Raw genomic sequence first — 25051 nt, forward strand, 5'->3', positions numbered from 1 at the left:
TTTGTTGTAAATTAATTACTTTCCTAATATCATGTAGTTTATTACTCCGTATAAATTTAATTGACCCGATCTGAACTAAATCCATGAAATTAAGTCTAAAAGAACACGGCCCAAATGTGTTTACCAATTCAAAATACGCCCAATTTACATCCGAAACGGCGAAACCCACCCAAAAAAATCAGTAGCGAAAAAGAAATGTATCGGCGATTACCATGGACGGCAATGGCGCCAATTCCCGCCATTATCAGCACTTCTCTCTCTTCTTCTTCTTCCTCTTCCCTTCGTTTCTCCAAATACGCCGTCGTTTCATTCTGTTCTCAATCTCATTCATCACCAATTGAAGCTTGCACCACTTTAACCCTACCATTTTCGCTTAAGCAGGTACTACTCCTTCTGTTTACATTTCCGTGTCTCGGTCATCTCTTTACGTTTCTATTTTAATTACGTAAACCCGTAGACGTCGCTTTTTCTTCCCGCGCGCGTGTTATTGTTTCAATTTTAGTGTTTTTTAGAGCATTTATTTATATCTCAATTTCTCGTCTCCGTGTCGAAAGCAAAGTGTAAAGAATTGACCGAGACGGAGGGAGTTGTTCGCTTTTCAATTACTTGCTCGTATATCTCAATTAGGTCAAACATTCAGTAAAACATTTCTGTTGATTTTTAGTATTTTCTGGAGCATTTGTTTATATCTCAATTACTTAGTCTCGTCTCGGTGCCAAAAGCTAGGGTAAAGAATTGATTGAGACGGAGGGAGTAGTTCGCTTTTCAGTTACTTACTTGTATTTCTCAATTAGGTCAAACATTGACGATTTTTAGTATTAGAATTGATTGAGACGGAGGGAGTAGTTCGCTTTCCAATTACTTAATCGGAATTCTCAATTAGGTCAAATATTCAGTGAATATACAGTTCTGATTACTTTTGATGATTTTAGGTTTTTGTGGTAATGTCATTAATTGGTAACAAACTTCGGACTATTAATATCTCCAAATATATGTCGTAATTGTACATGTCAATTTCGCGACATTTGATTTATCAAAATTAGTTTTCATATTATATCTTGAAAGAAGCTGTAATCAATTGTATATTGTGAGAAAATAGTAGTTGAAGTCGACTTTCAAAAGTCGAAGAGCGACAAAATACATGGGAGGGACAGAGTAGAAGAATAATGTGTTGTTAATAATTTTGATTCATGGCAGGGGAGTTTGAAGCCAGGGTTATATTTAGTTGGAACGCCTATTGGTAATCTTGAAGATATCACTCTCCGGTAATATTCTGTTTCGTATGCTGTTTCATATGCTTTTTCCGGTTATTTTTGTTTTACCTAATTGGCAGCTTATACGTTGCTGATTTATACAATGTGCCACAGTCTCGGAATGATGGGGAATTTTGTGTGTAATCTACTAATCCTGAAGATATTACTCTCCGGAATCATTTTTGTTTTTTATTTCGTGTATTATGCATTGTAAATGGTGCTGGTTTTGTACAATGTGCTACAACTGGGAAATGTTAGTGGATTTTGCGTGTAATCTACTAACCTTACTATAGAATGTCGTAAGATGTTTTATCTATCTCTATAACCGATTAGATAGTTTGCAACATTTAGCTCTTACCTATGCTTGCATTGTGATTGAGATGTTGTTGTGGATCGCATTTGTTAGGTTTATTGTAGACTTAGGATTTTGTAAAACGAAGTTCATACACATACCTATATCAGAATTAGTGTTTCGCGTTTTGCACATTTAGCTTATCTTGTTACATGTTGTATTAAGAAGCAATGATTCAGGAATAATTGTTAGGTTTTGCCTTTTCGATTACTGTAGTGCTTTGCGGGTGCTAAAATCAGCTGATGTGATACTTGCTGAGGATACCAGGCATTCAGGAAAGTTACTTCAGTATTATGGCATCAAAACGCCCCTGGTATGTATATCAGTTCACTGTAATGGAAAATGGTAGATTTGTTATCACTTATTCACTCTGTATATTAGATGATTTTTTTATGGGTGCCTCTTTGTGGTTCTAGATGAGCTATCACAAGTTTAACGAGTGTCAAAGAGAAATGACGGTTTTGAAAAGGTTGCAAGAGGGTGAAATCGTGGCCCTGATTAGTGATGCTGGGATGCCTGGTATTAGTGACCCTGGATCAGAATTGGTTAGTTTTTGAACTTCAGGCTACACCGCTACTTCTACAAAACACTGGTTATGAACATTTTGCTGCTTCCTTCTTTTACATCCTTTTTACTTTGTAGCAGTGCAGCTACATGCTCTAATAATACTCTTAGATTGTTAGCAAACGAGACTAATTTTCGTGGTACTCACTTATAACTTGACTTAGTACGTGGAGTTCATTGCAAGTGTTTGACCTACAGTTACTTCTTGTACTGATTTTACGGCCTTAGACAAAATTATTTTGTAGTTTGAACCAACAGGCCAAACAACATCAAAATCTTGGCCCCAAACTGGTATGAGTTTGGTTTGGGTCTACCGTTCAGTATGGCGTTATTTCATGCCTTTAAACAAAGGGCAAAATAGAAAGGTAGAAGCAAGAGGAAGATCGGAGGGGAGGGTAATTGATAACGATAAAATATTCAAATGAAAAGAGAACCAAAGTAATCACTCAAAGTGAGGAATGGAAACAAAGTGAGAAAGGGAGGCAACCAGAGTAGTAACTAATGATAGAGTACATTGTTTACCCCATTTTGTTTCTGTTGCTTATTGTCTGTTGCCATTGTGTGAGCAGTGCTGGCGTTTTGTTCTCAAATCCTTTTTTTTTGTTTTTTTTTTCTCTGTGAAGTACTCAAGATTTCCTTGTGCTCACTCAACTTTTCCTAAAAATTGTCTTGTTAATTGGCAATGGATCCTATTGTAATTAATTCTAGATAGTAACTGTCATGGGCCCATTTCCATTTCCAATGAAGCTAATGATGCATAATTCTTTGGTTCTGGATTATGATTGAAAGCAAATTAAATTGTCAAGTAAACCCCATTCTTTACAATTCTTGACACAATTTTCATTCTGGGTCATCTGGAAACAACTTTTCTTTGTTGGTAATACATGAGTGAGGCTACGTACATGGTACATCCGACCCTCCTTCCCCGCATTTGGAGGATCCCTTCAGGCACTTGTGTTTTTGTAGTAACCATCATAATCTGAATATGGTGCTTGCCTGCAGGCAAAGTTGTGTGCCAAAGCACAAATTGATGTAGTTCCTGTCCCTGGAGCATCTGCAGTGATTGCCGCTCTTTCAGCCTCTGGATTGGCTACTGATGAGTTCACCTTTGGTAGAGTTACTTTTCTTGCTGTTTATCTTTATGCCATTGGAATGTAGATTTTTGATATCCTTATAATGTATAATTCCATTCTAAATATCTAGTTGGGTTTCTTCCTAAAACTGCTGGATCTAGACGAGAAAAGCTCTTGCTCTCTGCCAATCAGGCTGCAACACAGATATTTTTTGTTCCTCCGCACAAGCTTCATCAGTTTCTCGAAGAAACCTCATCTATTTTTGGTAACTCGAGGTATTTTTACACTTGCTAAACTTGCTTCAATTGATTTCTAATATGTAATTACTCGAGTTTGACCTGTGGCATAGCGTCTATAGCCTCACAACGTCCAAAATTGTATCTGTCAAAAGCACTTTTTAAAATGTTTTGTTCGAGTCATTTTAAAATTATCATTGTGTAGTTGACCTTTTCATTATGAGTAATTTGATTTGAACGTCTGTACCACTACTTAATAAAGTTTCCTGGTCTACTTTGGGAGCATTAAGAATGGTCAATTGCCCCCTCCCCTAAAATATTCCCAGTATTTGACTCGTTTATCCCCATTAATGTTTTTTAGAGATCTCTCTCAAAAGATGGGGGCTAATTGAGTGGAATGGAGGAAGTATAAAAGAATGAAAGGGTGAAAGAAGTTCTCTAGAATTTAATGACTGCCATTTACCAATGGACTGACTATTCTGTAAAATGTGTGATCTTGAAGGAGGTGTGTTATAGCTCGAGAAATGACGAAGATTCATGAAGAGGTATCATATTACATTAGCTTTCAATTATGAGAGAAATAATAATGTGGATTGTGTAACATAATTTTTTCCTGATTTGAGCTAGTCTGCCTTTGTGGGCTTCCTTTTCAATCATAAGAATATGCCTGGCTTCATTAGCAAAATATTGATCGGGGCCATTAAGTTCTATTTTCTCTGACATAGTTGTGTTTCTTTGCAGTTTTGGCGTGGTACCTTGGAGGAAGCTAAGGAAGCATTTACCACTCGCCAACCAAAGGGAGAAATTACACTTTTAGTAGAGGGAAAGGCCAAGTGCATTGATGAATCTGTGCCAGATTCTCAGATTGAGGATGAACTAAAGGAGCTTATTACAAGTGGGCATAGTTTATCCATGGTAGTGGGTCTGTTTTATCTTCTTGTCGAATCTTTTGCATTTACTCTCTTTGGTTATAAAGTTCATGTAGGCCTAGGGTGAGGTGGATAGTGGTCATAGTAGTTCGTTGCTTAAAGCTTTTGGGGCTAAGTTATTTTGGTTGAAACCATGACGTGTTGTCGAAGCGTAGGAACTTGGCTTTGTTGAAGCATGAATTTGGATCTCTATCATTCGATTTGGTTCCAATGAATATTGTGGATACTTAGGGTCCGTTTGGATTGAAGGAATTGGAGAGAAGGGGAGGGAAAGAGAGGAATTTAATTTACTTTGTTTGGATAAAAAATATGGGAGAAAGGAAATGGAGGGGGAGAGAAATGAGAGGAATTATTTTCTCTCCTATAGAACAAACTATAATCTTTCCAATGGTGGCAAGATTTGGAAAGAAAACATTATTTGGACTCTAATTATATCACTAGCATCCTTCAATCCTCCATCCATTCTTCATCTCCCTCATTCCTCCCCTTCCATTTCCCTTCATAATTTTTGTTATCCAAACATCCACATCCCATTTGCCCTCCCCTTCTCTCCCCTTCCTTCACCTCCCCTCACTCCCCCTCCCCTCCCCTTCCCTCCTAAAATTGTATCCAAACGGACCCTTAGGTGACTTTGGTAGACAGATTAAGAGCTAATAAGACTTCCTAATTTTTGTTTTATTATGGCTTCCTATTTGGGAGGACGTGTGCATGGGCAACAGTTCTTGATTGAGGGTTGATGTTACAAGATGACTGTAGAAGAGGAACCTTTTCCTGTTGATGTGTTTTTATTAGGATTAGATGCACTCTATATTTTTATTTAGTAGCTCATTCTGAGGTTCTTGATTGAGGGTTAATGTTTCACTAAGTTGGTTGCCCTTCTTTAATTTCTGAAGTAGCATTAAATGTGATTCTCAGACACAATTTTCAAGTGCTGTTACTCAGATATTTTCTCTCATTCAAAGACAACCCCTTTCTTACCCCATTAATTTGTAGGAGCCCTTGAGGTACCGTGGTCAATGATATTGTTGTATTACTGCTTAAATTTTATTAGGTGCTTCGTAGTCGTTCAAAACGACAGCTAAATGGGTTTAGAATAATTATTTTTGAATGGCCTTTCTTATGTATGATATTTAGGTGTCACCTATTGGTGGATAGATGTATATCTAATTCTTGAATTCTGTATGAAATGCTTTTATGCTCCTTTTCGTAGTTCGTCATCCCAATTCAGATGTTGGCTAATAGGCATGATCTTGATACAGGCTGTCAAATTAGTCGCCGAGGGGACATCTAGGAAAAGGAAAGAGGTATATTCACTTGCATTGAGGAAGTTTGGGAAGCAGGTAGTAGAAGAGGAATGAAATTGGATGCAAGTAATTCTATTTTCTCTCTTCAGCTTTACCATTTTTCAAATCATCTTGTTCTTGTCTGCTTAAATTCATCAACTTGTCGAGGTATTTCCAAATTAGGGTGACTAAATTCAAGTTCTTTCAGGCACGAGTGCATGATCAAGCTTAGTCTGTTTGCGATTCTGTGAGTTGAGAATATGAGCTACTAGCCAATAGTACAAGGAGTAGGTCATTAGGCTTATGCTGTTTCCCCTTACATCTAGGCATTGTTTGAGCTGGGCATGTTGGCCGACTTCATTGCAGAAGATGCTCTGGAAACTTGTAGCTGTTTTGATTGGGATCTTCACATGGTTTCTACATCTTTTGTGATGCTAAATATCTTGGTCACTACGTAGAGTAATTGGGTAAAGAAATTGGTGGTACTACTCTTAGTTCAGGAAAGATAAGGTGCAAACGATGTAAAGATTGTACACAAAAACTCCAGAGAGTCAATAGCGTTATTGAGAGACCTCTCACATGATGGGGTGAGGGACCCACTGGATTTCTTTTTTCCCTATTATGTCTCCCACTAAATTAGTGGGAGACGGTTTCTTATAAGACCTACTGAAGATTGTAACACACTTAGATTTGTTCTTGAAGTTCCGATTTTTAGAAACTAAGCCTGACATGGTCCTTTTCTTGATATGAAATTTCAGCTATTTCTACAAGCTATCAATTATTCAATTGTATACTGTTGTGAGATTTTTTTGATATTGTCTTAGATAGTTAGATATCAATTTCGCTCCCTTTTTTGACCTGTTGACATCACTCTGTTTTTCATCTCTGCCGTGAGAATTGCAACTACTTTTATTTGACAGAATTGACAAAAATACGAAACCTCTAAATTCTTGTTTTGCTGTACATAGTTGCAGAAGTCCTTGCTTCCTCCAAAAAGGAAAGAAGCTGTAAATTTGGCGCTTGAATGTTGGAATGCCGATAATTACTTTTTCCGACATCTGACATCGCTCATGTGCTTTGAAGATTTCGCTGCTGTTGCAATTCAATGTCGCGTTGTGAGAAATCTCACAGGTAATTATTACTCTCACATTATTGTTTTAGAGCTGCCCATTGAAAACATAATGGTCCTGGTTCTTTCATATGTTAATGGTCGGGCTCCATCATAGATTATACTCCGTATATGGACATTACTGGACCGTTTAATTCCTACTATTGGTTAAACATTTAAACAATGTTGGGACCATGAAAAATGAGCTGAATTAGATACATCACGGTCCTTGCTTTTTATTTTTGCGTTTTTCGTCCTTCCCTATAAGTAGTTTTGTTTAGGCCAATAGCCATCACAAAAAAGCAGCACCAAAAGTACAATAAGGCGCCACACCAAGATGCTTCTTGTTCATGGATTAGCGTTTTCAAGCAAAACGATATTTTGAAGGAGAGTTATTAGGCGTATCTTTAACCAAAGATAACTTTGTTCGGTCAATTAGTTAAACCCGTGGAGTCGTGAGACCCCCGTCTTACTTGCTCCAACTTAGGGCCATTTATTAAACATTTTTCTTGGTTGCACTTGTCATGAAGGCCTTTAAATACTTATTATTGAGAACTTAAAGTTAAGCACTCAACCAAATCTGTTATATACAATGTTATCTAGTACTATCTGTTTTGTATCCGCGATTTTGGAATGTAATTACTTCGTTAAATTCCGGCTACATAATGATATTTGCATGAATTTGGTGAGTCGACATTTTCAGCCATTTTATAAGTTATAGTTGGTAGTTGTCAAGTTATTAAGCAAGCAAACAATGAAGCTATTCCATCAACTGTGATACATGTGTGAACAAAAAAAAAAAATTGAATTAGTACACAAGTATAAAGGATGTGTAGTTCGATCGTGATGGTAAGATGGTGTTACGATAGGCAATTGTGAGACCCGGGACTCTGGGTGGTGCATAACTGTGTAGCGTTCTATGGTCCACGCGAAGAATTACGAGTTATTTTGTTTTTTCGCATCTTGATATTATACAGAGTAATTTTTTAGTACTTTTTCCGAGAAATTACAAAACTATTATAATTTGTTCGGTCTTCTATTCCGTAAGATAATTAGCAAAAGAAGCTTGAAATTTTTTATTTATTTATGTCCAACTTTTAAGCCATGAAAGGTGTGAAATTAAGGACTTGTTTATTAAGTCAAATGCTCATTATTTTCTTAATTGGATGATGCAATCACGATCGTACCGTTAAGCTCTCAATTTTAGACACTTAAGCTGATTTTCTGTGACGATGTTTTATGGAATTCCTTGATATTCTGAGTTTGGTTATTGGTGGTTAAATGCATTTTTGTAACCCCAAAAATCAACATACGTAGAAAATTTTTGAGCCTGCATGCAATGTACCGATACTATGTTTTCATTTCCACCTTTATTTTAAACGGTTGTGTGAGCTCTCATAAGTTAAGACTTAAGACGGTCTTAAACAAGAATAAGGGTCTCGTATAAGGCGGTTTAGATGGAAATTGCAAAACATTTCATTTATGGCTCTTAAAAACCTTAACCCTTTTTCTCACTGTCAAAAAAAAAAAAAACTTTATTTTATTTTTATTTTTTTCCCTAAGAGGAATATTGTGGTCTGTTTTTTTACTAAAAGGAATATTGTGGTTAACAAGATACTAAGCTCAATTATACGCGAGCTAAAGTGAGTAATCGTTCCCGATCTTGTTAGGCGGGGTGTTACAAATTCTCGCATACGGTAGGTCTTACTTAAGTTTGTCTTAACTTAAAGACCTCCCACAACCTCTTTTCTTATCTTTATTTTAATAATAGGTTGTGTAAGCCGTTATAAATTAAGACAGTTTTAAACAAGAATTGGTGGCTTGTATAAGGCGGGTTAGACGAAAATTGCAAAACATTTCATTAAGGCTCAGAAAAACTTTATTTACTAAAAGGAATAAAGTGTGATTATAGTTAACACAAGATACTAAAATCAAGTACAACAAATGATTTACGTGTCAGACGATGTAGGTTGATCACAACTACCACATATTAAATGTCTTAATGATATAGACTTTTTATGTGATTGTCCAGATTACAAGTAATGTTAATATGTAAGCAGTGTTTTAATTGTTTTTTAATATCACATGTTTTCTGGTGTACCCTTTCAGTCGGTTATTTGGCTTCTTATTAGGCGGCTAATTATCTTGTGGATGAGCATACTTGTACATGATATTAATGTAGCTGCCACATAGTACCTTCTAGATAACATGATAACCAACTTGTCTTTCTTAAGACGGAGATCTCCGTCTTAATAGTAAAATAGGTCAAATATCATTTTACATGGTATATAGGAGTATAAGTCTATAAGATAAATCTTTTTTTTTTTAACGGTCCGTCTCATTGAAGACGGCTACTATCCGTCATAAACTGAAGACGGATAGTGGCTCTCTCACAAAATGCAAGTGGGGGTATCCATTTCCCCCCCTTGCACTATCCATTTGCATTTTGTGAGAGGGACACTATCCGTCTTCAGCTTGTGACGGATAGTGTTCGTCTTTAATGAGAATTTGTGTTTTTCTTATGTATTCTGCTTTTGTCCTATTTGACCCGTCTCAAGTTTAAGACGGATATACCCGTCTTAAATGAGAATTCAACCGTAACATATTGGTTTCTTCCCACAAATTATAGGATAAGATGGTTTCACATTATGTGACGATCGTTTTGTACATCTTATGATCTCACTATGTGAAGTTGCCTCCCCCAGATGAGAGGTATAATAGTGAATATATCCGTCTTAAGAAAGACTTTCTAGACGTTTTTTATATAATAGGAATAATGAGTTTTAACCAAAAGTTTGTGTTTGTTTGAGAGTGATGAATGTCTTAAAAACTTTGGAAAAGTTTTGCTCCACACATTTGTGTGGATATATTACAAATGTTGTAGTGATAGCATATTAGCAGCATTTATGAAGGCCTTCTTTACTACGTAAGGAATAAGGATGTAGTGATGTAGTAGTAGGCCAGTAGGTTCCATTCCCACTTTGAAACTTGGCATAAATTCAAATGATAAGAATGTGTAGCATTCCCAGCATGTCTGCTAGTATTATTGATTCTTGTGTGATTCATGCATACATTCATTCAAATTCACTGATGCACAAATTCTGATTTCAAACCGTTATATTCGTTTGAAATGGTCAGACGGATATCATTTCCTCTCACAAAAAACCCATTTAGGGTGTGAGTGGGAAAGCACATGGGGTGTTCCACCACCCATGTGTTTCTCACTTGTGAGAGGTCTTATTACGGTCTGAAATAAGGTAGTCTGAAGTAAGATGGACTGTCACTGATGATATCAAGAAATGAGAGATAATTTTAAAGACTTGGTTATGTGCATAAATCGTCTCGTAGAAATATACTCGTAATTAATTAGGTTTTTTTAATACTTGAAAACAATGATGAGGTAACATCTTTATTTAAGACGATCTTTCTTGGATAAGATAGTATTGTATTTGTTGATGTCGTAATGTTTTTTCCTCGTCTATTCTACTCCATTTTAGCACTCCGTATAATATTCATCTGACAAAATACTCCGTATAAGACGGTTTTATATAAACGTTTCTAGTAAATAACAATGTTTTTATTGTAAAATAGATTGAGACATACCCGAAATTTAGTGCATTTGTGGTTGTATTTCGGAGTATATTTGTCCCTTTTCTGTGATGAGTTTAATGACCAATGATGAACTGACAGTGTGTTGCAGGTCAGACATCCTTGATACAGTCTCTCCTAGGAATGAGTACTAATTATTTAACATTTGCAGAATAAAAAATATACTTTAATACTTTATATTAAACCTCCCTTTTTCCGGATTCTTTTGAAAGGGAAATATCAAAGCAAGTAAACTTAATGAAAGCAACAAAGCTTACATATTACTATATTTTTTGTGTTCAATCATATTATGCTTAAGTTGTGAATGCTCTTCTTATATTTGTCATTTGCTAACAACTTCCCTAATTTGAAAGTGTGTGCATACAATTGATTGTGTGTTTTCATCATCTCGGGTGCTCTTACGATGTAAATGTCTGGGTAAAGAATTTGCTTTATTCCCACATATAAGTTTTGAACCCGTGATCTTATGGGCAGGGATTAAATCCATAACTTCATGGTTAAGTTGTGCTAAACTGAAGTATTTGTTGTGTAATATCGTCTTGACACATTACAAGAAGAAGTGGTAGTTTTTGTTAACATCACAATTATTGCTTGATTTTGCTCCAAAAAAAAAACAATTATTGCTTGATTACTCCGTATGTTTTATCATTGATCACAATCTAAGTCACCAATACATAGTTCAGTGGGATCATTTGGTCAAACTTCAATGGTGAACTTCCTAATAACAACAATATATAGGACTAGGAGTGTATATGTGATTTGGAAAACGCAGTTTTAACTATACAAATTTCATGCACACGCATTAATCAACCTTTTGTCTCTCACACACCATTTTTAGCCTCTCACCAACTGATCTAACTCCCTTCTTTCTTTTTCATACTCCACTTAGGGCAACTAATAAAGTAGGCTTTCACTATAATTTTCACTATCTACCTATCAATTCTTTTACATTTTTGTTTGGGTGTTTATAGGGGTGATAATGAAATAAGACAACTTAAATTTGACTCCGTTAAAGCTCAGCTCGTGTTAGCTCGGTTCGAAAAGCTTGCAGACAGCTCACACTTGTGTGACGAGATAATACTATAATGCTCCTAGTTCATAAACATGGTTTATCACGATTATATATTTGTATCACCATATCAAATGTCGTCATTGATTTGCCCGATATTTTTATACGCAACGTTTGAGCCCTTGTTATTGAAAATATTAAAAGGGAAAAAAAATGAAAATTTAACAATTATATAACGGTTCAAGTTAAGCTCATATTCAGCTAGAGCCCGGTTTTAAGCTCGCAAGCTTGACAACGAGCTTAATTTTTTTCAAGCCCGGGTGAGCCCGACATTAGCCCGAGCTTGAATTTTGTTTCGTGAGCACAAATCGAGTAAAGCCAAACTCGGCTCAACTCTTTATCACCTCTAGGCATTGGCAGTAATTTCCGAATAATTTGAGTATGTAAGTTGTTTTTTCTCTTCATATATGCATGTTATCTACTTATTCTTTAAACTTTGTGTCAAAAGTAAATATAAATAAATGACCGGAATAAGGGAATACACTTTTTTTTACTTATTGCTTGAATATCTTTCCTTCTGCAGCTTTGTTGTTTCATTATTGGTTCCATGTCACCGACTCATGAATCGTTCTTTTTAACACCAACGTATGAAATCTTCAACACCTTTTCCCAATTATTGATTGATTTACGACATAGAATTTTTCAAACTCCACAAAATATTATATGCATTTGTTTTTTTCAACAAGAGGATTTCAATAATTGAGAAGGTTGGCAATTTTTTTAGATAGCCTATCACCAACTATTTACAAATAAAAATCTTAAAATTGTTGAAATTAATACACCCAACATAATAAATCCTTAACAAATCAATTAGTCTCCCTTGTGACGGACGCTATCCGTCACAAGGTGAAGACGGGGCGAATCGGTATCATTTAGACTAATATGGATACTAGTGGGGTAGGTGATAAATAATAAAAAAAGGGTAACTCCCAATGTTCCCGACAACTTTTCAGAATTTTTTTGACTTCTCACTAAACCTACCTCTCTCTTCACTTATTCATTACACTCTTCTGTCATAACATTACCTCTCTCTCTTCTCTCTTAATCTCACCTTTCCTTACCCAGAAATTGCCTCATGTTGTTCATCTACCGCCGATCACCATTTTCATCCATAAAACTGCCCAGAAAAATTGATGTGACCAATAACAAGCTTCGTGAAGAGGATTGGGAGAAAACAAATGGCTAAAAGGACACCCCCTCGAAGAAACAAATGGAAGGTATTGTGATTTTGTTCAAGTTTTGTAATTAATACTAGTAAATGGTGTCATAAGTGAAGTTGTTTCATGCAAAATCGTTATTTTATGTTAATGTATGGTGTCATTAGTTGAGTTAATTAATGTACTTTAGGATGTATGTTCAATTAATGGTTAATGTTTAGTAATTCACGCTAGGAAATGGATTTATTTCTAGAAATCGGTATTTTCTGTTAAAAGTATCATTTTTTGTTGTTGATAAAAATGAGTATTGACAATATTCATTGATAACTAGAGGATAAGAATAGAAAAGAAAAGCAGCCGTTGCAAAAGGGTAAAGGGAAGGTGACATTTGTAGAGCCGGTGGAGAATGATGTAAGTGACGCAAGTGAAGGGTCAGACGATATTTCTGAGGAGACCGAAGGAAGTGTGAATGAGGAAGGTGATAAGGAGCCTGAGGACAGTGATAACGAAGGCGAACTCAGTGGTGACGAAGGGCCGGGATCCGAAGATGATGGTTTGCAAGGTTAAGATTAGCAAATTTGTTGTTTTGTTGATATTAGAGTAGTTATTTTTCGTGCGTACTAGTAATAGTTTATGCTGGCATGCAGATGCGCTGGACAAAGTTGTGAAAATGGCAGCTGCAATGAGTGGAAAAAAGAAAAGCAAGGGACAAGCAAGCACAGTAGAGGGTAAGCTGAAAATGTGACCATGGCATCTGAAAAATGCTCATATGTTAAGTTGAAAATGTAACCTTGGTATCATTTTTTTTTACGAACATCTGTTTGCCTGAGTTGGGCTAACTTTAACAGGGTAACATGTAAGCTTAAAACATGGTCACTTTAAAATGTGTCCACTTTGACAATTAAATGTATCATCTGTGCTTTAAATTTGAGGTTAATATGGGGTCATATATATTAGTTGTGATTATGTGTTATGTAATTCAGTTGAAAATGTAACCGTCTTATCAGTTTTATTTTTAACTACATTTGTTTGTCTGAATTGGCCTGACCTTAACAGGGTAACATCTTAGCTTAAAACATGGTGACATATGTTGTCATTTTTAAAATGTGTCCACCTTGACAAATTAAATATAGCAATTAGCTTTAACATTGAGCTTAATATGGGGTCATATTTATCAGTTGGGATGTTATTGTTCATATGTGACCATGTAATGAAGAAAATGTTCATATTTTGTTGTTGATAAAAATGTGACCATGTAATGTAATGTGGAAAATGTGACCATGTAATGTGGAAAATGTTCATATGTGAAGTCGAAAATGTTACCTTCTGATCAGATTTATTTTACCTACATATGTTTGCCTGGGTTGGCCTAACCTGAACAGGGTGACATCTAGGTCAAAAACATGGTCACATTTGTTGTCATTCTTTAAATGTGTCTACTTTGAGCTGATGTACCCATTTAAGGATGTTATTGTTTATAGCCATTAGCATCTGCAAATGGCAACAACAATTAGGAAGTATGGTGACATATGTTTGAGGGTTGATATGTGAAGACAATCGTTACTCTGTTGCAGTCTGAAATGTGACAGCATGTTATGTGTTGAAATCTTTAAAATGGTCACATATTGGTTAAAGTTGGTGACATTCTGGTTTACTTTTGAAATGTGACCATTATAGTTCTGATATGTAAATGTTGTAGTATCATTTTGGTTAAACTTAAAATGGTGACATTCTGATCTTAGATGGTTACATTATGATCTACTTTTAAGATGTGACCATGGTACTTGTGATATGTAGTTGTGTTAGTATGAAATGTGACAGCATGTTATGTGTTGAAATGTTTAAAATAGTCACATTTTGGTTAAAGTTGGTGACATTCTGGTTTATTTTTGAAATGTGACCATTATAGTGTGGTATGTAGGTGCTGTAGTATCATTTTGGTTAAACTTAAAATGGTGACATTCTGATCTTAGATGGTTACATTATGATTTACTTTTAAGATGTGACCATGGTACTTGTGATATGTAGTTGTGTTAGTATGAAATATGACAGCATGTTCTGTGTGTTTAAAACTATAAAGGGTGACATTTTGACAAACCATAGTTACATTATTATGGACTATTAACCTGATGCCATCATTAATGTGATATGTAGGTGTTATAGTATGAAATGTGACGATAGATAGTGTGTGTTCAAAACTATAAATGGTGACATTCTTACTTAAGATGGTTACATTCTGATTTACTTTCAAAACGTGACCATGATAGTTGTGATATGTAGTTGTTTTAGTGTTTTAGTATAAAATGTGACAACATGTTCTGTTTGTTTAATACACTAAAGGGTGACATTTTGATAAGGAATGTAACCATTTTTATGGACTGTGAACATGTGACCATCATAGGTCAGATATGTAGGTGTTGTAGTATGAAATGGGACAGAAAGTTGTTTGTGGGTAAATGTTTAAAATGGTGACATTCTGACTTATGATGGTTACATTATGATTGACTGTTAAAATGTGCCAATGGTAGTTGTGATATGTAGTTTTTTTTAGTACAGAATGTTGTGTGTGTGTGTGTAAATTTTCAAAATGTGTCAATGTTCTGTGTGTTCCCCACTCAAAATGGTCACATATTGACTAAAATTTCTTACATTCCTATGGACTGTTGACATGTTACCATAATAGCTGTGATATGTAGGTGTTTGTTGGAAATTTAAAATGATGACATTCTGACTAAAGTTGGTTACATTCTGATTCATTATTAAAATGTGAGCATAGTAGGTGTGATATGTAGCTGTGTTAAAAAGTGACATTATATGTAAGTATGTAGAACCTTATATTGGTGTATTCAGGTTGTTACATCATATTTGTCCATGTGCAGGCGCGAGTACTGAAATGGTATCAGTCAAAGAGGAACCAGAAGTTGATTTCACGCTTACATCGTGAAATGGCAGCAGAAATGATGGCAGATCCTCCACTGTCTCAGCAGAGGCGGGTACAGCAGGTCGAAGATGGTGAAGCAGTGGGTGAAGCGGAAGAGACCTTTACGCAGAAATTGGATAGCGACCCCGTATTCTATGCTGACTTCATTGCCATGCTTGATCAGGTGGACCAAATTTTGGAGAATGTGGTTCTCCCACCCTCGTTTGACTTGGGGATAGATGACATTGGCACACAAGCACCAGCCCGCTCGTACGAGCTCAGGTACACTCGTGCTAGAGATCGTCCACCAGGAGGTCCTGTTTGCAGTAGCGCTAAGGATGTCAGCCGTGTCCCTAACCGTCCAATACCAAAGCCTGGCGGTAAGAAGAAATGAAGTGGGGGCACATTCCGTTAATGTAACTGTCGGTTCTTAATAATGAAGACTTTCTAGTTGGTCGTTTTGTTAATGATGTAGTATTTTGGGACACCACTTTTTGTCCTTCGGGCTGCGAAGGGACTGTGAAATAGTCCTTGTTTTGTAAACAACTTCTGAACTACCAATGTTATGACATGTGTAGACTCGTGTGGTGACATTATTAACAGTAATGTAGTTACATTTTGAAGAGGTTGAAATATGTCCCAATTTTATTAAGCCGGTATATTTTATTAAGCATGTGTTATCATGTTATGTTGAAGTTCAAACTATCCATACAGACAGTTATATTAAACTATGTTGGGTAGTTATGTTGCGAAAACTTGTGTTTTTATAACCTTCAACAAAACTAAAAATAGGTACATTTTTCGACATCAGTAGTCACAATCACAATATGTGATTGTTGGCAATTGGCATTGTGTATAATGTGACCATTTTATAGAGTTTGTGTAGTGTAAAAAAACATTATAGGTACTGATTATCTTTCATATATGTTGCCAATGTGTAGGTTATAATGCGACCATTTTAGAGTTCATTGTTATCCTTTTAACCAGAACTTATTATCTTGTCATAGGTACTGATCTTTCATATATGTATATATTTTTTAGTTAAAAGGGTAACATATTGATCAAACAATGATACATTTGTTGCAACAATGGTCACATGTGGAGCAAAATAAGCAAACATTGGTATATATCAGAGTGTTTACAGAAATCCGTCACAAGGTAAGCTTCGAAGTTCACCCAAAAAACAGGCATTTAAACAGCAAAAACATACAATCAAACATGGCCACATTACTCCACTGCTTTGGTGACATTAACCGATTTCGTCCACATTAGTACAAACACACTCAGGATTGCAACGTAGATAGTATGTCATATCAGACGCAACACATCGACGTAGATAGTACTCTCCCCTGCCCCAACATCAGACCATTTTCCTAGCCTTCTTCCTCGTCCTCATGTTCCTTTTTTTTCGTTGACTCCGACCCTTTGTCGTACAACGTACGGGGTCAAGAATAGGAAGCACGGACACATCTATGGTTGGTTAATCTTCCTCCATATTAAGCTTAGAAAGCAACAATTCAACCTCCTCATTTGCTTTAATAAACAGCTTATCCACGACAGCTCTTGCATCAGAAACATTCTGACATTTAGTGATGAGATAGTTCATAGCCGTCAACATTGAACGACGCCAATTGATGGCGTCATGAGCCGCACTTCTGCGTATGTCGCTTGGGAGGAGCCTCTCTCACACTATAGTTGCGAATGTTTCTTATACAAGCTGAATATGTGTTCCCATTTTCTAGCTTTTATTCCAAGTAAACAACCTGATAGATCAACACCTATGACAAGATACATTAAGCATTGGTTAGAAGGGCAACACTGAATTGAAAACAACTTTACTCAGAATGTCACCATTTTAAGTTTTTTAACACACAACATGCTGTCACATTTCATACTAAAACAGCTACACATCACAACTATAATGGTCACATTTTAATAGTACATCAGAAGGTGAACATATTCAGACAAAATGTCACCATTTTAAGTTGTAAACACACACAACATGCTGTCACGTTTCTTACTAAAACGTCTACATATCATAACTATCATGGTCACATTTTTACAGTAAATGAGAATGTAACCAAATTTAGTCATACTCTCACAATTTTAAGTTTAAAAATGCTGTGACATTTCATACTAAAACAATTACATATCACAACTATAATGGTAACATTTTCATAGTACATCAGAAGGTAACCATATTCAGACAGAATGTCACCATTTAAAGTTGTAAACACACACAACATGCTGTGACGTTTGTTACTAAAATGTCTACATATCATAACTATCATGGTCACATTTTAACAGTAAATGAGAATGTAACCAACTTTAGTCATACTGTCACCATTTTAAGTTTAAAAACAGGGTGACATTTCATACTAAAAAAATTACATATCACAACTATAAAGGTAACATTTTTATAGTACATTAGAAGGTAACCATATTCAGACAGAATGTCACCATTTTAAGTTGTAAACACACATAACATGTTGTCACTTTTCTTACTAAAACGTCTACATATCATAATTATCATGCTCACATTTTAAAAGAAAATCAGAATGTAAGCAACTTTAGTCATAATGTCACCATTTTAAGTTTTAACGATTAATAGCTAAAACGTCTACATAGCGTAGCTATCATGGTCACATTTTAACAGTAACTCGCAATGTAACCACCTTCAGTCATACTGTCACCATTTCCAGTTTAAATATTAATATTGTTGACAACATAAACAAAATAACTACGTTTGGTTAAAAAGGTAACACTGAAGTCTAAAATGGTGACAGTGTACAATACACAATGGTAACATATATTAAAGATTAGTACCTATGAAAAGGTAAACAAAAGAATGCGTTTTGGTTAAAAGGCAACACCGAACTAGAAAATGGTGACAAAGATACACTACACAATGCTAACATATATGTATGAAAGGTCAGTACCTATTACGAGCAACCAAATTTTTAGATTTGGTTAAAGTCATAACAATGAACACTAAAATGGTCACACTATAACCTAAAGTGATAATCTGTTGAAAACGCATTTGTGTTTCTTTAAAGTTTAGCTACTGTTAGCTTATGCACAGTTAATCTTCATCTTCAACTAATACAACATCAAAAGCATGTCTTTCACATCAAAAATATGCCTAAAATCTCATGAACACAAGCTTAACAAATTGACCCATCTTCATTAACAATTGGACCTACCAATATTGATCTAAACATTGACCTAACATCTCATGAAAATCGTCAAAAATCACCTGGAAAAAAAAACATAGAACATTACCCTAAAATCTCATGAAGACAAATATGAAAAAACAACTTAATAAATACAATCTTTTACTAATCTAACACAAATCGTCCAAAAAAAGTTATCAACAACACAAACATTGCATACTAACATTTATGCGACTAAATTTGTCAAAATATCGTCAAGAAAATAAAAAACAAACCTTTGCTCATCAACATCGTCGCAAAATCGTCGTCTTTACCATCATATAATACATCAGCGGTCTCAACATTACCATCAAGCGATACAGAATGAGCGGTCTCAAAATCAACAATTTGTTGATTATTATCATCCTCCATTATTTCCGACTTCCCCTCCATAGCCATGGTTTTGTGAGAAATATTTTAATGGATGATTATGATTGTGAAAAAAGTATGAACATTTGATGATAATTATGAGGATTGGGAGAAAAGTATGAAGATTGTGAAGGATTTGGATTCAAAATTGTAAATTTTCATGGATTATTGGGGTTGATCGAAAGCTGCAGCATGGGTGAATGATTTGGCTGGTTTGATTTTTGACATAAAGATGATTTGGTGTGGTATTTTATGCAATATGGCAGTTAATGCAAACGTACCTCATGTTCCCCACTAAAATTCTACCCTAATTTTATATATTATAAACATACCCCACTAAATAGTACTATCCGGCCCATATTGCACAATATAGTACCTATTCGCCCCGTCTCTTGTTTGTGACGGATAGCGTCCGTCACAAACAAGAATTTGTGTTAACAAATACTCACCATACACTATCCTCTAAATTTGACCCGTTTCACTTCATTTTTCAAACTATATTAAACTATACTATCCCTTCACATATTTGGTCAAATAATAGTGAATTGAACTGAATGAAGAAATACTATATAACCGTATACTCGGCTATAAACATTTATTTGGATAATGATGAAAATCGACAATTGTTATTTATAGCGGATTTCCTTTGAATAAATCAGAACATATATGATTATATATTATAATCAACAAATTAAACTAGCACTAAAATTTCCACAAAACATAAACAAAGTCTTCACATAAAATAAATGGAAGATAGCGTATATACTTAGGAATCCTTACTATACGTCAAACGTGTGATGTTGTCACAATCACCTACTATTATGAATATGTGTATACATGCATCAACCATATATTAATGCACCTTTTCCCCTTATATTATTCCTTATTATCACAATTTAGAACGACACTATTCTTTTAAGATGAAAACGGGTTAAATATGTTACTAATTTCATGTATAGAACGGACGTATTGTTATTTTCTAGGGCATCCTTCTTTTGTCTCATCTATCATAGCTTACATGTTTTAAGTTTAAGACGGTCGTTATTTTCGTTTTTTGGTGGGTAGCTTTATTATATTGAGAGCATCATAAAATGTCCACATAAAAAGTATTCAATCTTTTACTACTAATAAAATGTGTGTTGTTATATATGGTTGTTCATATATTGTTTTTTTCTGAAGAAAATAAAAGTGGGTAAGGAGTTAGAATGAGGTTTAAGACAGTGTTTAGGTCTACCAACTGGTAGTTAGTCTCTCTCAAATTAAACCCCTTTGAAGCAAACTAACACATATATTATTATTAATATTAATATAATATTATTACCAAAAAAGAAATGAGATAATAAAGAGATAAGAACTCACCTTATTTATGTGGTTTAGAGCTTTTTTGTGAACTTTCTTACATTTTCCCCTTGCACTCACACTTTCCTATGGTGGAGTATTATCCATTTTACATGCATAAATCTTCAATAATTCTCCATTTTTTAATAATTGAAGGTTTGTGATTTTACTGTTCTTTTTGTGATAACGAGATTTAAACTCAGATCATGAGTATTATCCATTTTACATGCACAAATCTTCAATAATTCTCCATTCTTTTAATAATTGAAGGTTTGTGGTTTTACTGTTCTTTCTATAATACTGACGGGATTTAAACCCAGCTCATGCATGAGTACCACGGTTCATAACTTTGTCGGCTAAGCTAGTTTGGTGACATTTGTCTTTGTCTTTCTATCTTTATTATCTGTTGCTGATGTTTATGTTATTTTATGTGGGCAATATTTTATTGATTAGGTGATATAAAGTATGTATAGTATTATTTTAATCAAGCATGTCATTGTATTGATTGAAAAGGGTTTCTGAGGAGGGCATTATATGGTTTATGCAAAATCTCTTGGGATCAGTTTGTCTTTAGTGTGTAAGCTTAAGGTTTTTCATGCTTTAAGTTTTTATCAATTGTTATTGTTATAAGCTGCTTTGTAGTTTGTACCCCAATTAAGGTACATCTTTCTGAAGGTCTGTACTTAAATTTTCATTTCATATTGTATGTTTTATTTCTTACCTCGCAATTTGTGGGAGGCAGTGGGTTAATGTTGTTGTCGTCGTTTTCGTTGTTATTATAAGTTCACATTTTTATGATTCAGTGATAGTTGATTGTGGTGTGATTTGTTTACTGATCTGGGTTGACTTGGTTCAACTTCATGATGGATGAGTTTAGTCTAAAGTTTGGTAAATCATTTTTCAGACAATTGGTATCACAACACAATTCCGAATCACGGGTTCATATTAGCTGACCCCAAATCATTCTCGGATGACTATGGCTTAGTTGTTTGTAGAAGGGTCATTAAGTTTTTTTTTTTTTTTTTTTTTTTTTTTTGGTAGGTGTTCTTAGATAAGTCTCTATCTGTGTTTGCCTTTAATTTTGTTTAGCTAGAGCAGTAGAGCAGAATCCATTAAGGTTTTCTGATATAAATATATGATGGTGAATAGAATTTTGCATTTTTCCAATTTTCTCAGAAAAAAAGTATTCCTATTGTCTATTTGGTTACAGTTGAATAAAAAAGGTAAACAAATGATTGTGGCGGAGTTAGTTCTTTTTTCCGTGTTTTAATGAATCTAGCATCATCCTTATGTGATAGTTCCTGACAGATAATGATTTATGATTTTAACTTTTGTCAGACTTTACTGATCAAATGATTTTTTTACCTTTTCTTAGGTGTTGTTACTGGTCCATAACCTGATCATATCATATGACAGTTGAAGTTTACTGCTGATGTAATACTCTTGGATTCATTCTGCAATACCGGAAATTTCTGACACGAAAAAGCAAAATCCTAAATCTGATGGCCACTTATTACCCAAGCTCAAGTGCTCAAATTGATGTCTTATCTGCTCCTTATACACCGGACCAAAAATTGGCATCATACCCGGAATCCAATCTTCTTCATGGCAATATGATGATGTACCTGAACCCGAATTCTTCTAATGGCAACTTCTCGATGAATCCTCCTAATAATGGCGAAAATTTTGACTCAATGTCAGGAAGAAATGAAATGATGTTTATCCCACCTACCGGTGATCCAATGAGTATGCAAGGAACAAGTGGTCCTTTAAACTCGGATTCTGTTGAAAATGTCGGTAATTCTATTCCCGGGGAGCTGCAATTGATATCTAGAAATCACTTGGGGATTATGGATGGTGAACAGAATTTACAAGGTTTATCTCTTAGTCTTAGTACACAGATGTCGACAGTAGTTTCGACACCTTCATTTCAATACCAGTACTCAAACCCTGGCCTTTCCTCTGTGTTAAGCCCTCATATGCCATTATCTGCTGAAAATAGTGTCAGACAAATGGCCTGCAAAGTTGATGAAACTTCTCCTAGCAAAGATATGAGAAATTATGATTGTTTTCCATATGATATTCATGGAGATGGAAGCAATACGATTAGATTCGGGATGCCAAATAGTAATCCTCCATTTACAATAAACCCGAAAGGAGAGAATTACTATCAGTATCAATATGAGCAGTCTGGGATTGCTAGCGCGCTTTTGAAGTCTAAGTACCTCAAGGCAGCTCAACAATTGCTTGATGAAGTTGTTAATGTTGGGGATGCTATTAAACGTCGTGAATCCGGAAATGATCAAATCTCAAATAAAGCTGATGATGGTTCAAAAGAGTCTAGGGGTGGATCAAAGCCTCCCACAGAAGGTAATGACTCGAGTGTTGGGTCCGGCTCAGCTCAAGAGCTTTCTTCCTCAGAGCGACATGAGTTGCAGAACAAGCTGGATAAGCTTCATTCCTTGTTGGATGAGGTAGAACATAATTCATACCCTTTTTCATTTGCTGGATTTTTCTTTCTGCAAATTACGGAGTATTTCTTAATCTCTATAACTCGTTTCAACTTGTGAAGGTTTCGTTCAGTTATCGCTAATTTTGATGTCTTGTTTTATTTTCCAACGTCATGCGCCTTGCAGTGGCGCAGACTGAAAACTTGGGTGGTGGGTTTAAAATACCGATTGGTATTACATGACATATTCTGTAGATTTGCATAACTTGATATTCTAAATTTTTGAGGTTATTGTGTTAGCAGACTGAATTCAAAAATTATTGGTTAACTAATTTCTGATTATAGGTAGACAGAAGATACAAGCAATACTGTCATCAAATGCAAATTATGGTTTCATCCTTCGACATGGTAGCCGGGGGTGGGGCAGCCAAGCCTTACACTGCCCTGGCCTTGAAAACAATTTCCCGGCATTTCCGATGCTTACGTGATGCCATAACAGATCAAATACAAGTAACTCGGAAAAGCCTTGGGGAACCCGACAATGGTATGGGAGGAGTAATTCCTCGGCTTCGCTATGTTGACCAGAAACTTAGACAGCAAAGAGCACTTCAGCAATTTGGTATGATGAGGCATGCTTGGAGGCCACAAAGGGGTCTTCCTGAAACTGCTGTCACCATTCTTCGTGCTTGGTTGTTCGAGCATTTCCTCCATCCGTATGTTTTTTGTCACTCGAGTCTCTCAAGGTTATTGCTTATGATATGTGCATTGGTCTGAATGTTTTGGGCCCATTTTTTGTTGTTCAGGTACCCAAAAGATTCGGAGAAGATAATGCTGGCTAGGCAGACAGGATTGTCTCGGGGCCAGGTATGTAATGATAAAGATTTGCACAGAACTTGTACTCCCTCTATCTCATCTGGTTCTTTACGTTTTTATTCATTTGTGAGGACTGAGGAGTATTTTAATCAAATGTAAAATTTTGTTCTGGTACTTTACGTTTTTATTCATTTGTGAGGAGTATTTTAATCAAATGTAAAAATTCAGTTGAGACAGAGGACAGATTAAGAAGATTTTCAGATGAAAACTTAAGGAATGTGGTTTCATTTGGTTGTGTTAATCTCGGTTTAACGGGTTAATATGCTGAGATTTCTGTCTTGAATGTTTTCTTTGGATCAGGTGGCAAACTGGTTTATAAATGCTCGTGTACGTCTTTGGAAGCCTATGGTTGAGGAGATGTACAAGGAAGAGTTCGGAGAAGCAGAGTTAAATGGCAATGAAGATAACAGTACAATGAAGTTAGCAAAGGAAAAATCTTGGGGATCGGAGGATAGGAAAGACGAGATTCAGGAAAGTTCGACATCTATGGCTCATGATGCCCGCGATTCTAAAACCAATGTCAATCATAACCCGGAAATGAAGGCTCATTCTTCCTTAAATTCAGGCCTACACATTAATTCTCTTGGCGATAACAATCTCGACCATGGATTTTACACTAATGGGACACACTCAACTGACCCAAATGGTGTAGGACATCTTATGGTCAATTCTGGTGCATATCAGATGTCTGAGTTGGGCAGTTTTGGCGTAGACAACAACCAAGTATCCTTGGCTTTAGGGCTACGACAACGTGAAGGAGAAGTTGTAGCAAGTTTTGCAGGCAACCCGAATACAGAATCGACAATGGGGGTAGTCCCGTCTGAGTATCCGTACTTGGAACAGGTGAACCAGCAACATAACAGGTTTGCTAACCCACATATACTCAATGATTTTGTATCTTAATGAAAAATTCAATAGATTCTTGTATGCCTTCATATCAAATAAGTCGGTGTCGACTGCCGAAGGACCTCAAGGTTGAAGAGCAGGAAAATGAGGTTAAAATGTATTCTGAAACCTTAGCATTAGTATAAATTTCTGTAGAGGATTCCCAGCTGTAATATAACTATAGAAAACTGGGTTCATAGTTTAGCATATTGTGGACATGCCACCTCTTGTAGTCCGATCATCATCGGGTGGTTTTCGGAAGCTGCAGATAATGGATATCTACACATATATTTGTACAAGATAGGATTATTCATGTAATTTTGTGTGATTACTTGATGAAGAAAACAGGAAAATAAATAAGGGGTGAAAAAC

At 35.5% G+C, this 25051-nt stretch overlaps 2 protein-coding genes and 1 long non-coding RNA gene across 11 annotated transcripts; 2 read left to right on the plus strand and 1 right to left on the minus strand.

Moving 5' to 3' along the window:
- The first annotated feature begins 125 nt into the window (after positions 1–125).
- On the plus strand, positions 126–16162 carry LOC141604792 (uncharacterized). Of its 6 annotated transcripts, XR_012526221.1 has the most exons (14): positions 130–381; positions 1198–1265; positions 1822–1918; positions 2022–2150; positions 3172–3280; positions 3373–3517; positions 3981–4023; positions 4220–4393; positions 5667–5777; positions 6659–6821; positions 12542–12693; positions 12965–13195; positions 13281–13361; positions 15513–16162. XR_012526221.1 is itself a non-coding variant. In XM_074423286.1 (10 exons), the coding sequence occupies exons 1-9, from the start codon at positions 196–198 to the stop codon at positions 5763–5765; spliced, it is 1050 nt and encodes a 349-aa protein (XP_074279387.1). In that variant the 5' UTR covers positions 130–195; the 3' UTR covers positions 5766–5777; positions 6659–7000. The 6 variants fall into 6 exon arrangements, 2 of the variants coding, with proteins under 2 accessions (XP_074279387.1, XP_074279388.1); XR_012526222.1 differs by lacking the exons at positions 12542–12693; positions 12965–13195; positions 13281–13361; positions 15513–16162 and adding an exon at positions 10489–10506 and having other exon boundaries at positions 126–381; positions 4220–4400; XR_012526223.1 differs by lacking the exons at positions 12542–12693; positions 12965–13195; positions 13281–13361; positions 15513–16162 and having other exon boundaries at positions 126–381; positions 4220–4400; positions 6659–7000.
- A 493-nt stretch (positions 16163–16655) lies between these two features.
- On the minus strand, positions 16656–19357 carry LOC141607038 (uncharacterized). Its single transcript, XR_012526869.1, has 2 exons — positions 19002–19357; positions 16656–17331 (listed from the first exon to the last, which is right to left on the minus strand). It is a non-coding gene; the product is annotated as an uncharacterized LOC141607038 (long non-coding RNA).
- Positions 19358–20294: 937 nt separating this feature from the next.
- On the plus strand, positions 20295–25050 carry LOC141604793 (BEL1-like homeodomain protein 7). 4 transcript variants are annotated; one of them, XM_074423288.1, is made up of 5 exons: positions 20295–20628; positions 21848–22946; positions 23267–23634; positions 23725–23785; positions 24095–25050. In XM_074423288.1, the coding sequence occupies exons 2-5, from the start codon at positions 21975–21977 to the stop codon at positions 24695–24697; spliced, it is 2004 nt and encodes a 667-aa protein (XP_074279389.1). In that variant the 5' UTR covers positions 20295–20628; positions 21848–21974; the 3' UTR covers positions 24698–25050. The 4 variants fall into 4 exon arrangements, with proteins under 4 accessions (XP_074279389.1, XP_074279390.1, XP_074279392.1 ...); XM_074423289.1 differs by having other exon boundaries at positions 20503–20742; XM_074423291.1 differs by lacking the exon at positions 20295–20628 and adding an exon at positions 20901–21147.
- Position 25051: the final 1 nt, after the last annotated feature.

This window comes from Silene latifolia, chromosome 10, assembly GCF_048544455.1.
Source record: "Silene latifolia isolate original U9 population chromosome 10, ASM4854445v1, whole genome shotgun sequence".
Lineage (NCBI taxonomy): Eukaryota > Viridiplantae > Streptophyta > Magnoliopsida > Caryophyllales > Caryophyllaceae > Silene > Silene latifolia.

What these genes read in the sequence shown, in the direction of transcription:
- LOC141604792 (XM_074423286.1), top strand. Translation starts at nt 196, where the DNA reads ATGTATCGGCGATTACCATGGACGGCAATGGCGCCAATTCCCGCCATT. An exon ending in TACCATTTTCGCTTAAGCAG is followed by an intron (nt 382 to 1,197) that starts GTACTACTCCTT and finishes GATTCATGGCAG; the next exon opens with GGGAGTTTGAAGCCAGGGTT. An exon ending in TCTATTTTTGGTAACTCGAG is followed by an intron (nt 3,518 to 3,980) that starts GTATTTTTACAC and finishes GTGATCTTGAAG; the next exon opens with GAGGTGTGTTATAGCTCGAG.
- LOC141604793 (XM_074423288.1), top strand. Translation starts at nt 21,975, where the DNA reads ATGGCCACTTATTACCCAAGCTCAAGTGCTCAAATTGATGTCTTATCT. An exon ending in TTCATTCCTTGTTGGATGAG is followed by an intron (nt 22,947 to 23,266) that starts GTAGAACATAAT and finishes TTCTGATTATAG; the next exon opens with GTAGACAGAAGATACAAGCA. An exon ending in CAGGATTGTCTCGGGGCCAG is followed by an intron (nt 23,786 to 24,094) that starts GTATGTAATGAT and finishes TCTTTGGATCAG; the next exon opens with GTGGCAAACTGGTTTATAAA.